A 15,000-nucleotide genomic window follows, 5' to 3' on the forward strand; every position below is an offset into this window, starting at 1 on the left:
GTCCGGATGGAGGGCGGCGGAGTGCCCACTCCACACTCCATGCTCCACGCTCACCTCCCGCACTGTGTAAACGTAGACCTTTCCAGTTTCCTTGTAGCCGGCTCCAAGGTACATGGGGGCTGCGACCAGCAGCACGTCGGTCACCTGATCACCATCCACGTCCACCGGGCAAACCTCGCTTCCAAAGTACGATCCAATCTGCAACACGGTGGATGGAAAAATCAAAGGACGTTCTTTTCCAAAACCTCGAAATCGGTGCAGGAGTAGGCCATTCGGCCCTTCGAGCCAGCACCGCCATCCAATATGATCATCATCCAGAATCAGCGCCCACGTTCCTGCTTTCTCCCCATGTCCCTTGATTCCGTTAGCCCCAAGAGCTGAATCTAACTCTCTCTTGAAAACATCCAGTGAATTGGCCTCCACTGCCTTCTGTGGCGGAGAATTCACAACTCTCTGGGTGACATTTTTTTTTCCTCATCTTAGTCTTTAGGAAGTTCGAATGATCAGCCATGTAGCTCTACACAATAACCAAACATCTGTAGCCTCCATTTGCTCTGGTATTTTATTCAATTCACATGTTTAATCGATAATGTTTTATTATTAATGTTTCATGCTTTATGTGCCATTCGTAACTGTCACTGTATGTCATGTTGTCACTTGCGGGCGGAGCGCCAAGGCAAATTCCTTGTATGTGAATATACTTGGCCAATAAATGTATTCATTCATTCATGATGGTATTGAATGGCAGTGCTGGCTCGAAGGGCCGAATGGCCTAGTCCTGCACCATGTTTTCCAAAAAAAAAAAGAAAAAAAAGAAGGGTTTCGCCCCGAAACGTTGCCTACTTCCTTCGCTCCATAGATGCTGCCGCACCCGCTGAGTTTCTCCAGCAATTTTGTCTACCATGTTTTCTGTGTTTGTAAAACATGCAGGGGTGGGCAGTCTGGGCCCCGTACCTGTTCCCCGACCAGGGACTGATGAATGGTCACGTTCCCCGTTGTGTCCATGTTGAAGAGGATGACCTTGCCTTTGTGCTTGTATCTGGGCGCTCCCGCTACATAGACACTCTGTCCGCTCCTCTGTTTCAGCGACGACACTGTGTAGCCTGGACATAGGGGGAGGACAAAGTCAGAGGGAAAAGGTCGTCAGGATCGGAGTGGAATTAGGCCATTCGGCCCATCATGTCTACTCCGCCATTTAATCGTGGCTGATCTATCTCTCCCTCCCAACCCCATTAACCATATAACATATAACCATATAACAATTACAGCACGGAAACAGGCCATCTCGGCCCTACAAGTCCGTGCCGAACAATTTTTTTCCCTTAGTCCCACCTGCCTGCACTCCTACCATAACCCTCCATTCCCTTCTCATCCATATGCCTATCCAATTTATTCTTAAATGATACCAACGAACCTGCCGCCACCACTTCCACTGGAAGCTCATTCCACACCGCTACCACTCTCTGAGTAAAGAAGTTCCCCCTCATGTTACCCCTAAACTTCTGTCCCTTAATTCTGAAGTCATGTCTTCTCCTGCCTTCTCCTGACACCCACACTAATCAAGAATCTATCGATCTCTGCCTTAGAAATTACAGCACCAGAGACCTGGGTTCGATCCCGACCATGCCTGCTGTCTGCGCGGAGTTTGCACGTTCTCCCCGTGACCTGCGTGGGATTTTTCTCCGAGTCGCTTTACCTGACTTTAGACTTTTTGAGATCCAGCGTGCAAACTGGCCCTTCAGCCCATCAAGTCCGCATCGACCAGTGATCAGCCCCTATCCTACACACACTAGGGAACGTTTGGCGACCTGGTGATGTAGCAGTAGAAACATAGACAATAGGTGCAGGAGTCGGCCATTTGGCCCTTCAAACCAGCACCGCCATTCAACATGATCACGGCTGATCATCCACAATCAGTACCCCGTTCCTGCCTTCTCCCCATATCACTTAATTCCGTTAGCCCAAAGAGCTAAATCTAACTCTTTCTTGAAAAGGTAGAGTTGCTGCCTCACAGCGCCAGAGACCCGGGTGCTGTCTGTACGGAGTTTGCACGTTCTCCCCGTGACCTGCGTGGGTTTTCTCCGAGATCTTCGGCAGATGCAGGAAGATTGTTCCCGATGTTGGGGAAGTCCAGAACAAGGGGCCACACACAGTTTAAGGATAAGGGGGAAATCTTTTAGGACCGAGATGAGGAATACATTTTTCACACAGAGAGTGGTGAATCTGTGGAATTCTCTGCCACAGAAGGTAGTTGAGGCCACAGTTCATTGGCTATATTTAAGAGGGAGTTAGATGTGGCCCTTGTGGCTAAAGGGATCAGGGGGTATGGAGAGAAGGCAGGGATGGGATACTGAGTTGGATGATCAGCCATGATCATATTGAATGGCGGAGCAGGCTCGAAGGGCCGAATGGCCTCTACTCCTGCACCTATTGTCTATGTTTCTATGTTTCCTCCCACACTCCAAAGACGTGCAGGTTTGTAGGTTAATTGACTTTGTGTAAGTGTAAATTGTCAAAGTGTAAAAAGTGTGTATAGGATAGTGCTAGTGTGCGGAGAGATCGCTGGTCAGTGCGGACTCGGTGGGCTGAAGGGCAGTATCTCTAAACTAAACAACACCACATCGCTGAGGCCAGGAGTCACATTGTCCATCAGAGAATGGCAGATTTTCTACCCCTTAAGGACATCTGTGAACCAGATGGCTTTTAGCAACAATTTTAATTTAAATTCCAGATTTATTAAATTTCTCGATTTTGGAGTATTGTGTGCAGTTTTGGTCCCCTAATTCGAGAGAGGACATTCTTGCTATTGAGGGAGCCCAGCGTAGGTTTACAAGGTTAATTCCCGGGATGGCGGGACTGTCATATGCTGAGAGACTGGAGCGGCTGGGCTTGTACACTCTGGAGTTTAGAAGGATGAGAGGGCATCTCATTGAAACATGTAAGATTGTTAAGGGTTTGGACACGCTAGAGGCAGGAAACATGTTCCCGATGTTGGGGGAGTCCAGAACCAGGGGCCACACACACACAGTTTAAGAATAAGGGGTTAGGCCATTTAGAACGGAGACGAGGAAACACTTTTTCTCACAGAGAGTTGTGAGTCTGTGGAATTCTCTGCCTCAGAGGGCGGTGGAGGCCGGTTCTCTGGATACTTTCAAGAGAGAGCGGGATAGGGCTCTTAAATATAGCGGAGTCAGGGGATATGGGGAGAAGGCAGGAACGGGGTACTGATTGGGGACGATCAGCCATGATCACATTGAATGGCGGTGCTGGCTCGAAGGGCCGAATGGCCTCTACTCCTGCACCTAGAGTCACTGCCTCGCAGCATCAGAGACCCGGGTTCGCTATCCCGACTACGGGTGCTGTCTGTACGGAGTTTGCACGTTCTCCCCGTGACCTGCGTGGGTTTTCTCTGAGATCTTCGGTCTCCTCCCGCACTCCAAAGACGTTTGGAGGTTTGGAGGTTAATTGGCTTGGTGTATGTGTAAAATTGTATCCAGTGTGTGTGTAGGATATGCGGGGATCGCTGGCCGGTGCAGACCCAGTGGGCCGAAGGGCCTGTTTCCGCACTGTACCTCTAAGCTATACTAAGCACGAAGCTAAATTAAACTCTGTGCGTCTACCCCTATCTATTCCTCTCATGATCATACAGTGTCCACTTCTATAAGATCACCTTATCTATTGTGGCGGCATGGTGGCGTAGGGTTGCTGCCTTGCAGTGCCAGAGACCCGGGTTCGATCCCGACTACGGGTGCTGTCAGCGCGGAGTTTGCACGTTACATAGAAACATAGAAAATAGGTGCAGGAGGAGGACATTCGGCCCCTTCGAGCCAGCACCGCCATTCAATATGATTATGGCTGATCATCCAACTCAGTATTCAATGTGATCATAGAAACATAGGTGCAGGAGGAGGACATTCGGCCCTTCGAGCCTGCACCGCCATTCAATATGATCATGGCTGATCATCCAACTCAGTATCCTGTACCTGCCTTCGCTCCATCCCTTTAGCCACAAGGGCCACATCTAACTCCCTCTTAAATATAACAAATGAACTGTGGCCTCAACTACCTTCTGTGGCAGAGAATTCCACAGATTCACCACTCTCTGTGTGTGAAAAAAAATGTTTTTCTCATCTCGGTCCTAAAAGATTTCCCCCTTATCCTTAAACTGTGACCCCTTGTTCTGGACTTCCCCAACATCGGGAACAATCTTCCTGCATCTAGCCTGTCCAACCCCTTAAGAATTTTGTAAGTTTCTATAAGATCCCCCCTCAAACTTCTAAATTCTAGCGAGTACAAGCCGAGTCTATCCAGTCTTTCTTCATATGAAAGTCCTGACATCCCAGGAATCAGTCTGGTGAACCTTCTCTGTACTCCCTCTATGGCAAGGATGTCTTTCCTCAGATTAGGAGACCAAAACTGTACGCAATACTCCAGGTGTGGTCTCACCAAGACCCTGTACAACTGCAGTAGAACCTCCCTGCTCCTATACTCAAATCCTTTTGCTATGAAGTGCCACGTTCTCCCCGTGGCACTTACACTCTGGTGGCTCTCAAAACTTACCCAGGTAGGCTGCATGGTTGTTCAAGGCCTTGGGGAACTCCTTGCTCAGGGCTTCTCTGGAGGTGATCACGTGCCCGTGGGCGCTCTGCCTCACCACCGCGCCGTTCCAGTCGTACGCCCCGACAGCGCCCAGCAGGAATCCATTCTGGGACACGCACAGGGGAAGAAACACAGCGCGTTCAATTTAAGAGTCCCCTAATTTGAGGAAGGACATCCTTGTGATTGAGGCAGTGCAGCGTAGGTTCACGAGATTGATCCCTGGGATGGCGGGACTGCCGTATGAGGAAAGATTGAAAAGACTAGGCTTGTATTCACTGGAGTTTAGAAGGATGAGGGGGTTGGATCTTATAGAAACATATAAAATTATAAAAGGTACACAAAATTGCTGGGGAAACTCAGCGGGTGCAGCAGCATCTATGGAGCGAAGGAAATAGGCGACGTTTCGGGCCGAAACCCTTCTTCAGACTAAAATTATAAAAGGACTGGTCAAGCTAGATGCAGGAAAAATGTTGGGCGAGTCCAGAACCAGGGGCCACACAGTCTTAGAATAAAGGGGAGGCCATTTAAGACTGAGGTGAGAAAAAACTTTTTCACCCAGAGAGTTGTGAATTTGTGGAATTCCCTGCCACAGAGGGCAGTGGAGGCCAAATCACCGGATGGATTTAAGAGAGAGTTAGATAGAGCTCTAGGGGCTGGTGGAGTGAAGGGATATGGGGAGAAGGCAGGCACGGGTTATTGATTGGGGACGATCAGCCATGATCACAATGAATGGCGGTGCTGGCTCGAAGGGCCGAATGGCCTCCTCCTGCACCTATTGTCCATGTTTCTATGTTTCTAAGTCATGAGCGTCTACTGCACTGAAATGGGACAACAAAAATTCTTCCATGCAACAGCAGAACTGTCCAGCTTATCATACTTGCCATTGAGGGAGTGCAGCGTAGGTTCACCAGGATCATTCCCGGGATGGCGGGATCGACCATATGATGAAAGAAGGTGGACAAAAATGCTGGAGAAACTCAGCGGGTGAGGCAGCATCTATGGAGCGAAGGAATAGGTGACGTTTCGACCCGAAACGTCACCTATTCCTTCGCTCCATAGATGCTGCCTCACCCGCTGAGTTTCTCCAGCATTTTTGTCTACCTTCGATTTTTCCAGCATCTGCAGTTCTTTCTTAAATATGATGAAAGAATGGGCTTGTATTCACCATAATTTAGGATGAGAGGAGATCTTATAGAAACATATAAAATTCAAGCCAGCATCGCCATTCAATATGATCACGGCTGATCATCCACAATCAGCACCTCGTTCCTGCTTTCTCCCCATATCCCTTAGCTGATTCCGTTAGCCCCAAGAGCTAGATCTAACTCTCTGTTGAAAACATCCAGCCTCCACTGCCTTCTGTGGCAGAGAATTCCACAGATTCACAACTCTCTGGGTGAAAACTCCTAGGGCGGTCACGGTGGTGCAGCGGTAGAGTTGCTGCCTTACAGCGAATGCAGCGCCGGAGACCCGGGTCCCACCCCGACTACGGGTGCTGTCTGTACGGAGTTTGCACGTGACCCGCCTGGGTTTTCTCCGTGATCTTCTGTCTCTTCCCACACTCCAAAGACGTGCAGGTTTGAAGGTTAAATGGCTTGGTAAATGTAAAAATTGTCCCTAGTGTGTGTGTAGGATACCTGGATGCAACATAATTTCCTCAAACTCAACAGCGATAAGACAGAATTCCTCCTCATAGGCTCCAAAGCCACACTCAGCAAAATCAATAACCCCACTCTCACCATCGACGGCACCACTGTCTCCCCATCTCCCCAGGCCCGCAACCTTGGCGTGATCTTTGATTCCACCCTCTCCCTTGAGCCTCACATCCGCCATGTCATTAAAACCTCCTTCTTTCATCTCCGCAACATCGCCAAACTCAGACCCTCTCTCACACCGCCTGCTGCTGAAAGACTCATCCATGCCTTCATCTCCTCCCGACTGGACTACTGCAACTCACTTCTCCTTGGCATCAGCTCCACCTACATCAACCGACTCCAACTGGTCCAGAACGCAGCCGCCCGACTCATCACCCACACCAAATCCTGGCATCACATCACTCCAGTCCTCAAAAAACTTCACTGGCTTCCCATCTCCCACCGGATCACCTACAAAATCCTGGTCCTCACCTACAAAGCCCTCCACCATCTGGCCCCCCCATATCTCACTGACCTCCTCTCCCTCTACCAACCCTCACGGTCCCTCAGATCCACATCAGCCGGTCTCCTCTCCATCCACAAGTCCAACCTCCGCAGTTTTGGGGACAGAGCCTTCTCCAGGGCAGCTCCCAGGCTCTGGAACTCCCTCCCCCAACTGATCCGCAATTCCGTGTCCCTCACCATCTTCCAGTCTCTTCACCTCTGCCTATCCTTAGCCCCACGTCCCCGTCCCTTTTCATCTGTGCATTAATTGCCTCATACTGTGTTTTGTATTGAATTCTGTCTTTAATTTGTGTACTAGTCATGTCTCTACTATTTATTTCATTCCCCTTACATGTTTTTCCTCTACATGCTCAATTTTTGTAAGGTGTCCTTGAGACTCTTGAAAGGCGCCCATAAATAAAATTTATTATTATTATTATTAGGATAGTGTTAGCGCTCGGGGATCGCTGGTCGGCGCGGACCCGGTGGGCCGAAGGGCCTGTTTCCGCGCTTCTATCTCTAAACTAAACTAAAAAGTTTTTCCTCAAAGTGGGGCCTCGACCCGAAACGTCACCCATTCCTTCCCCCCAGAGACGCTGCCTGTCCCGATGAGTTACTCCAGCTTTTTGTACGCCTATCCTCGGTTTAAACCAGCATCTGCAGCTTCTTCCTACGCATACCTCTCTGACATCCTGTGTTGGATGAGCGGAATTTTCCTCCGATTACTGGGAATACCAAAGCCATTGTTCTTTAGATCTCGTCATAGCCTCGATTCCCCAAAGGGCCACGATTCCATCATTCACTCTGGCAACTATTCGAAACCCAAGCCAAATTTCCGCAAACGTTTCGGAGCCTATTTGACTTCAGATCGCATTCCTCAGAAGCAGGTCGACAAGATATTGAAGCAAAGAACTGCAGATGCTGGTTAGTACACAAAAGCACACAAAGTGCTGGAGTAACTCAGCGGGACAGGCAGCATCTTTGGAGAATGCGGATAGGTGACGTTTCGAGTCTACAACCTGCTTTCTTTTGGTATTTTTAGTTTTGTTTATTGTCACGTGTACCAAGGTACAGTGAAAAGCTTTTGTTGCATGCTATCCAGTCAATAGACAATAGACAATAGGTGCAGGAGTAGAGACCATTTGGCCCTTCGAGCCAGCACCGCCATTCAATGTGATCATGGCTGATCATCCCCAATCAGTACCCCGTTCCTGCCTTCTCCCCATATCCCCCGACTCCGCTATCTTTAAGAGCCCTATCCAGCTCTCTCTTGAAAGCATCCAGAGAACCGGCCTCCACCGCCCTCTGAGGCAGAGAATTCCACAGACTCACCACTCTCTGTGAGAAAAAAGTGTTTCCTCGTCTCCGTTCTAAATGGCTTACTCCTTATTCTTAAACTGTGTGTGTGTGGCCCCTGGTTCTGGACTCCCCCAACATCGGGAAGATGTTTCCTGCCTCTAGCGTGTCCAAACCCTTAACAATCTTATATGTTTCAATGAGATCCCCGCTCATCCTTCTAAACTCTAGAGTGTACAAGCCCAGCTGCTCCAGTCAGTGGATGGCTACACCTGAACATCATTGCAATCGAGCCACCCACAGTGTACAGATACAGGATAAAGGGAATACATTTTTCACCCAACAATCCGCTAACAATAGTCTGAAGAAGGGTCTCGGCCCGAAACGTCACCTATTTCCTTCGCTCCATAGATGCTGCTGCACCCGCTGAGTTTCCCCAGCATTTTTGTCTCCCTTTGATTTTCCAGCATCTGCAGTTCCTTCTTAAACAAACCGCTAACAATGGCCAGATTCTTTTATCATCCTTGCTTTTCCGCACATCTTTCACTCATTGTTGTTTATCTCTCTACATCATCTATATCTCTCGTTTTTCCTTATCCCTAACCAGTCTGAAGAAAGGGTCTCAACCAGAAACGTCACCCATTCCTCCTCTCCAGAGATGTTACCTGTCCCACGGAGTTACTCCAGCTTTTCGAGCCCATCTTCGGGCCAATGAGACCGGCCGACCCCTTATTCTTAAACTGTGGCCAACTCCCCCAACATTGGGAACATGTTTCCAGCCTCTAGCGTGTCCAAACCCTTAATATGGCCCGAAACGTTGCCTATTTCCTCCGCTCCATAGATGCTGCTTCACCCGCTGAGTTTCTCCAGCATTTTTGTCTACCTTAATAATCTTATATCTTGTAAGAATAAGGAGTAAGCCATTTAGAACGGAGACGAGGAAACTTTTTCTAACAGAGAGTTGTGAGTGTGTGGAATTCTCTGCATCAGAGGGCGGTGGAGGCAGGTTCTCTGGATACTTTCAAGAGAGAGCTAGATAGGGCTCTTAAAAATAGTGGAGTCAGGGGATACGGGGAGAAGGCAGGAACGGGGTACTGATTGGGGACGATCAGCCATGATCACATTGAATGGCCTACTCCTGCACCTATTGTCTGTTGTCTATTGTTTCAATAAGATAACCTCTCATCCTTCTAAATTCTAAATATACAAGCCCAGACGCTCCATTCTCTCAGCATATGACAGTCCCGCCATCCCGGGAATTACCCTTGTAAACCTACGCTGCACTCCCTCAATAGCAAGAATGTCCTTCCTCAAATTAGGGGACCAAAACTGCACACAATACTCCAGGTGTGGTCTCACTAGGGCCCTGTACAACAGCAGAAGGACCTCTTTGCTCCAAGAAGGAACTGCAGATGCTGGTTTGAACCGAAGACAGACACAAAAAGCTTGAGTAGCTCAGCGGGACGGGCAGCATCTCTGGAGAGAAGGAACGGGCGATGTTTCGGGTGGGGAGTTCAGAAGAATGAGAGGGGGGCATCATTGAAACGTACAGAATAGTGAAATAGAGTGAATGTGGAGAGGATGTTTCCACTAGTGGGAGAGTCTAGGACCAGAGGGCACAGCCTTAGAATTAAAGGACGTTCTTTTAGGAAGGAGATGAGGAGGAATTTCTTTAGTCAGAGGGTGGTGAATCTGTGGGATTCTTTGCCACAGACGGCTGTGGAGGCCACAAGTTAGTGGATATTTTTAAGACAGAGAAAAATAGATTCTTGATTATTACGGGTGTCAGAGATTATGGGATGAAGGCAGGAGAATGGGGTGAGGAGGGAGAGATAGATCGGCCATGATTCCTCAAATTAGGCGACCAAAACTGCACACAATTGCGGAGGTCGCGAAGTCCGTTGCAGTCTCGTTAAAACTGGGTGAAAAGCCAATAGCCCTGAACTCAAGATGACTAAGTATTGCAACACAAGCCCTCGATTTCCTCCTCTGGCATCTCTCCATCGGAGCCGAGGCAGCCAAGAGCACGTGGATTCCAAAAATTGATTGCTAAATAAGATTCGTATTCATCAAGGACTGGCTTATTGAATTCTCACCTGGACAGGCCCCAGTGCAGGGACTCCTGCAGTGTGCCCAGTCTCAAAGCAGTCTGATTCGGAGGGGAAAAATGAATTTGAAGAATATATATATATATTTTAAAGATGACGTGTTGCTTTAGGAAGTTGCAGGTATTAAAGAATCAGAAAATTTAGTTTAAGAAAGAATTCTGTAAAAATCAAAGGTCGACACAAAATGCTGGAGAAACTCAGTGGGTGGGGTTAAAGATAGCGGAGTCAGGGGATATGGGGAGAAGGCAGGAACGGGGTACTGATTGGGGATGATTTATTCATGAGTGTATTATTTATTCATGTGTGTATGTATTTATATCACGGTATATGGACACACTGATCTGTTTTGTAGTCAATGCCTACTATGTTCTGTGTGCTGAAGCAAAGCAAGAATTTCATTGTCCTATACAGGGACACATGACAATAAACTCACTTGAACTTGAACTTGATCAACCATGATCATAGAAACATAGAAATATATAAAGTAGGTGCAGGAGGAGGCCATTCGGCCCTTCGAGCCAGCACCGCCATTCATTGTGATCATGGCTGATCGTCCCCAATCAATAACCCGTGCCTGCCTTCTCCCCATATCCCTTGACTCCACTAGCCCCTAGAGCTCTATCTAACTCTCTTCATAGCAAAAGGATTTGAGTATAGGAGCAGGGAGGTTCTACTGCAGTTGTACAGGGTCCTGGTGAGACCACCCCTGGAGTATTGCGTACAGTTTTGGTCTCCTAATCTGAGGAAGGACATTCTTGCCATAGAGGCTGTACAGAGAAGGTTCACCAGACTGATTCCTGGGATGTCAGGACTTTCATATGAAGAAAGACTGGATAGACTCGGCTTGTACTCGCTAGAATTTAGAAGATTGAGGGGGGATCTTATAGAAACTTACAAAATTCTTAAGGGGTTGGACAGGCTAGATGCAGGAAGATTGTTCCCGATGTTGGGGAAGTCCAGAACAAGAGGTCACAGTTTAAGGATAAGGGGGAAATCTTTTAGGACCGAGATGAGGAAAACATTTTTCACACAGAGAGGGGTGAATCTCTGGAATTCTCTGCCACAGAAGGTAGTTGAGGCCACAGTTCATTGGCTATATTTAAGAGGGAGTTAGATGTGGCCCTTGTGGCTAAAGGGATCAGGGGGTATGGAGAGAAGGCAGGGATGGGATACTGAGTTGGATGATCAGCCATGATCATATCGAATGGCGGTGCAGGCTCGAAGGGCTCAATGGCCTACTCCTGCGCCTATTTTTATGTTTCTATGTTTCCCCCTCCTCTCCTTCCCCCTACGGAAGGAGAGGAGGGGGAAGGAGAGGAGGGGGAAGGCAGGTACAGGATACTGAGTTGGATGATCAGCCATGATCATATTGAATGGCGGTGCAGGCTCGAAGGGCCAAATGGCCTACTCCTGCACCTATTGTCTATTGTCTATTGTATCTATGGAGAGGAGGAATTGGCAACGTTTCGGGGCGAGACCCTTCTTCAGACTGAAGTTTAGTTTAGTTTAGTTTATTGTCACGTGTACTGAGGTTCAGTGAAAAGCTTTTTTGTTGCGTGCTAACCAGTCAGCGGAAAGACAACACATGATTACAATCGAGCCGTCCACAGTGTACAGAAACATGATGACGGGAGATAGTTAGAGACCTTCTGTCTTTTCATCTCTGACCTTTGTCCAACTATTATCTTATCAAAACCCCTCCCCTCAACTTTTTTTCCAGGTTTTAGAGATACAGCGCGGAAACAGGCCCTTCGGCCCACCGGGTCCGTGCTGACCAGCGATCCCCGCACGCTAACACTATCCTACACCCACTAGGGACAGTTTTTACACTTATAACAAGCCAATTAACCTGCAAACCTGCACGTCTTTGGAGTGTGGGAGGAAACCGAAGATCTCGGAGAAAACCCAGGCAGTTCACGGGGAGAACGTGCAAACTCCGCGCAGACAGTCGGGATCGAACCCGTGTCTCCGGCGCTGTAAGATGGCAACTCTACCGCTGTCCCACCTTGCATCTTCTTATTATCTGAAGAAGTGTCTCGATCCAAAACGTCACCCATTCCTTCTCTCCAGAGATGCTGCCTGTCCCGCTGAGTTACTCCAGCATTTTGTGTCTATCTTCAACTTATTATCCGCCAGGCTTTGTCCTGTCTCTCATCTCTTCCAGCTTTCTACTCTCCCCCCCATACTCCTCTAAAGAAGGGTCCCAACCCGTCCCGAAACGTCACCCACGCACTTAAATTCCGCTGGGGTTAAGGATCGCCCGGCCTACCTCCAGTACATGTGCGGAAAATCCTGCCTGCGACATTTCCAGTTCGAACGAGCTTTCGTTGTGATAAATCATACCTGAACAAGCAAGAAAAAAGGGAGGGGGAGTGAGAGGAGCAGAATCAGAATCAGAATCAGAATCGCACATTATTCGGCAAGTATGTTTTTGCAACATACGAGGAATTTCATTTGCCAGGTCAGTCATACAATTAGAAGCAACAGATCACTTCAAAAATACATTTTAACGTGAACATCGAGAAACACTTTTCCTCACAGAGAGTGGTGAGTCTGTGGAATTCTCTGCCTCAGAGGGCGGTGGAGGCCGGTTCTCTGGATGCTTTCAAGAGAGAGGACTCTTAAAGATAGCGGAGTCAGGGGATATAGGGAGAAGGCAGGAATGGGGTACTGATTGGGGATGATCAGCCATGATCAAATTGAATGGCGGTGCTGGCTCGAAGGGCCGAATGGCCTCCTCCTGCACCTACTTTCTATATTTCTATGTTTCTATGATCATGGTTGATCAAGTTCAAGTTCTGATTGGGGATGTACACAAAAATGCTGGAGATACTCAGCGGGTGCAGCAGCATCTATGGAGCGAAGGAAATAGGCAACGTTTCAGGCCGAAACCCTTCTTCAGACTGATTGGGGATGATCAGCCATGATCACATTGGATGGCGGTGCTGGCTCGAAGGGCCGAATGGCCTCTACTCCTGCATCTATTGTCAGTGTGCGTGAGGGACAGTGTTAGTGTGCGGGGATCGCTGGTCGGCGCGGACCCGTTGGGCCTGTTTCCGCGCTGTATCTCTAGACGAAACTAAATTGAGTTGCTTAGGTGACGAATAAAACACCGTTGAAGATGAACACGTACAGACAGGGAAGCAAGTCGCCGTTACCTTCTAAGCCAAATATTCGGTCTCCCAACGCATCGACAATATCGTTCAGAGCTGCCTCATCGCTCACGTTGAAAAAATGTTTCTCATCCGGGTCGCTGGCAATGAATTTGATTTCCCTGATAAACGTCTCAGTGTCTTTACGCCTCCGGATGTAGTGACCCAGTACCTGTGGGGTGAACGCAGTAGACAACAGACAATAGACAATAGGTGCAGGAGTAGAGGCCATTCGGCCCTTCGAGCCAGCACCGCCATTCAATGTGATCATGGCTGATCATCCACAATCAGTACCCCGTTCCTGCCTTCTCCCCATATCCCCTGACTCCGCTATCTTTAAGAGCCCTATCTAGCTCTTTCTTGAAGGCATCCAGAGAACCGGCCTCCACTTCCCTCTGAGGCAGAGAATTCCACAGACTCACAACTCTCTGTGAGAAAAAGTGTTTCCTCGTCTCCATTCTAAATGGCCGACCCCTTATTATTAAACTTTGTGTGGCCCCTGGTTCTGGACTCCCCCAACGTCGGGAACATGTTTCCTGCCACTAGCGTGTCCAAACGCCTATTTCTTTCGCTCCATAGATGCTGCCTCACCCGCTGAGCATTTTTGTCTACCTTAATAATCTTACATGTTTCAATGAGATCCCCGCTCATCCTTCTAAACTCCAGAGTGTACAAGCCCAGCTGCTCCATTCTCTCAGCATATGACAGTCCCGCCATCCCGGGAATTAACCTGGTGAACCTACGCTGCACTCCCTCAATAGCAAGAATGTCCTTCCTCAAATTAGGGGACCAAAACTGCACACAATACTCCAGGTGTGGTCTCACTAGGGCCCTGTACAACTGCAGAAGGACCTCTTTGCTCCAGGAATGAACTGCAGATGCTGGTTTAAACCGAAGACAGACACAAAAAGCTTGAGTAACTCAGCGGGACGGGCAGCATCTTTGGAGAGAAGGAATGGGTGATGTTTCGGGTGGGGAGTTCAGAAGAATGAGAGGGGGGCATTATTGAAACGTACAGAATAGTGAAATAGAGTGGATGTGGAGAGGATGTTTCCACTAGTGGGAGAGTCTAGGACTAGAGGGCACAGCCTTAGAATTAAAGGACGTTCTTTTAGGAAGGAGATGAGGAGGAATTTCTTTAACATAGAAACATAGAAACATAGAAAATAGGTGCAGGAGTAGGCCATTCAGCCCTTCGAGCCTGCACCGCCATTCAATATGATCATGGCTGATCATCCAACTCAGTATCCCATCCCTGCCTTCTCTCCATACCCCCTGATCCCTTTAGCCACAAGGGCCACATCTAACTCCCTCTTAAATATAGCCAATGAACTGTGGCCTCAACTACCTTCTGTGGCAGAGAATTCCACAGATTCACCACTCTTTGTGTAAAAAATGATTTTCTCATCTCGGTCCTAAAAGATTTCCCCCTTATCCTTAAACTGTGACCCCTTGTTCTGGACTTCCCCACATCGGGAACAATCTTCCTGCATCTAGCCTGTCCAACCTCTTAAGAATTTTGTAAGTTTCTATAAGATCCCCCCTCAATCTTCTGAATTCCAGCGAGTACAAGCCGAGTCTATCCAGTCTTTCTTCATATGAAAGTCCTGCCATCCCAGGAATTAGTCAGAGGGTGGTGAATCTGTGGAATTCTTTGCCACGGACAGCTGTGGAGGCCATAAGTTAGTGGGTATTTTTTAAGACAGA

At 48.3% G+C, this 15,000-nt stretch overlaps 1 protein-coding gene across 1 annotated transcript in view; it reads right to left on the reverse strand.

Moving 5' to 3' along the window:
• The window catches only part of LOC116968891 (integrin alpha-11-like), a 52,625-nt gene that overhangs the window by 233 nt on the left and 37,392 nt on the right, over positions 1-15,000 (reverse strand). Inside the window, exons 9-13 of the mRNA XM_033015871.1 lie at positions 13,300-13,465; positions 12,411-12,484; positions 4,561-4,705; positions 955-1,103; positions 30-198 (exon numbers count right to left, since the gene is read on the reverse strand). Of these exons, the coding sequence (XP_032871762.1) occupies positions 30-198; positions 955-1,103; positions 4,561-4,705; positions 12,411-12,484; positions 13,300-13,465 (703 nt within the window). The remainder of the gene's footprint in view (positions 1-29; positions 199-954; positions 1,104-4,560; positions 4,706-12,410; positions 12,485-13,299; positions 13,466-15,000) is intronic.

This window comes from Amblyraja radiata, chromosome 47 (genome assembly GCF_010909765.2).
Source record: "Amblyraja radiata isolate CabotCenter1 chromosome 47, sAmbRad1.1.pri, whole genome shotgun sequence".
NCBI classification, from domain to species: domain Eukaryota; kingdom Metazoa; phylum Chordata; class Chondrichthyes; order Rajiformes; family Rajidae; genus Amblyraja; species Amblyraja radiata.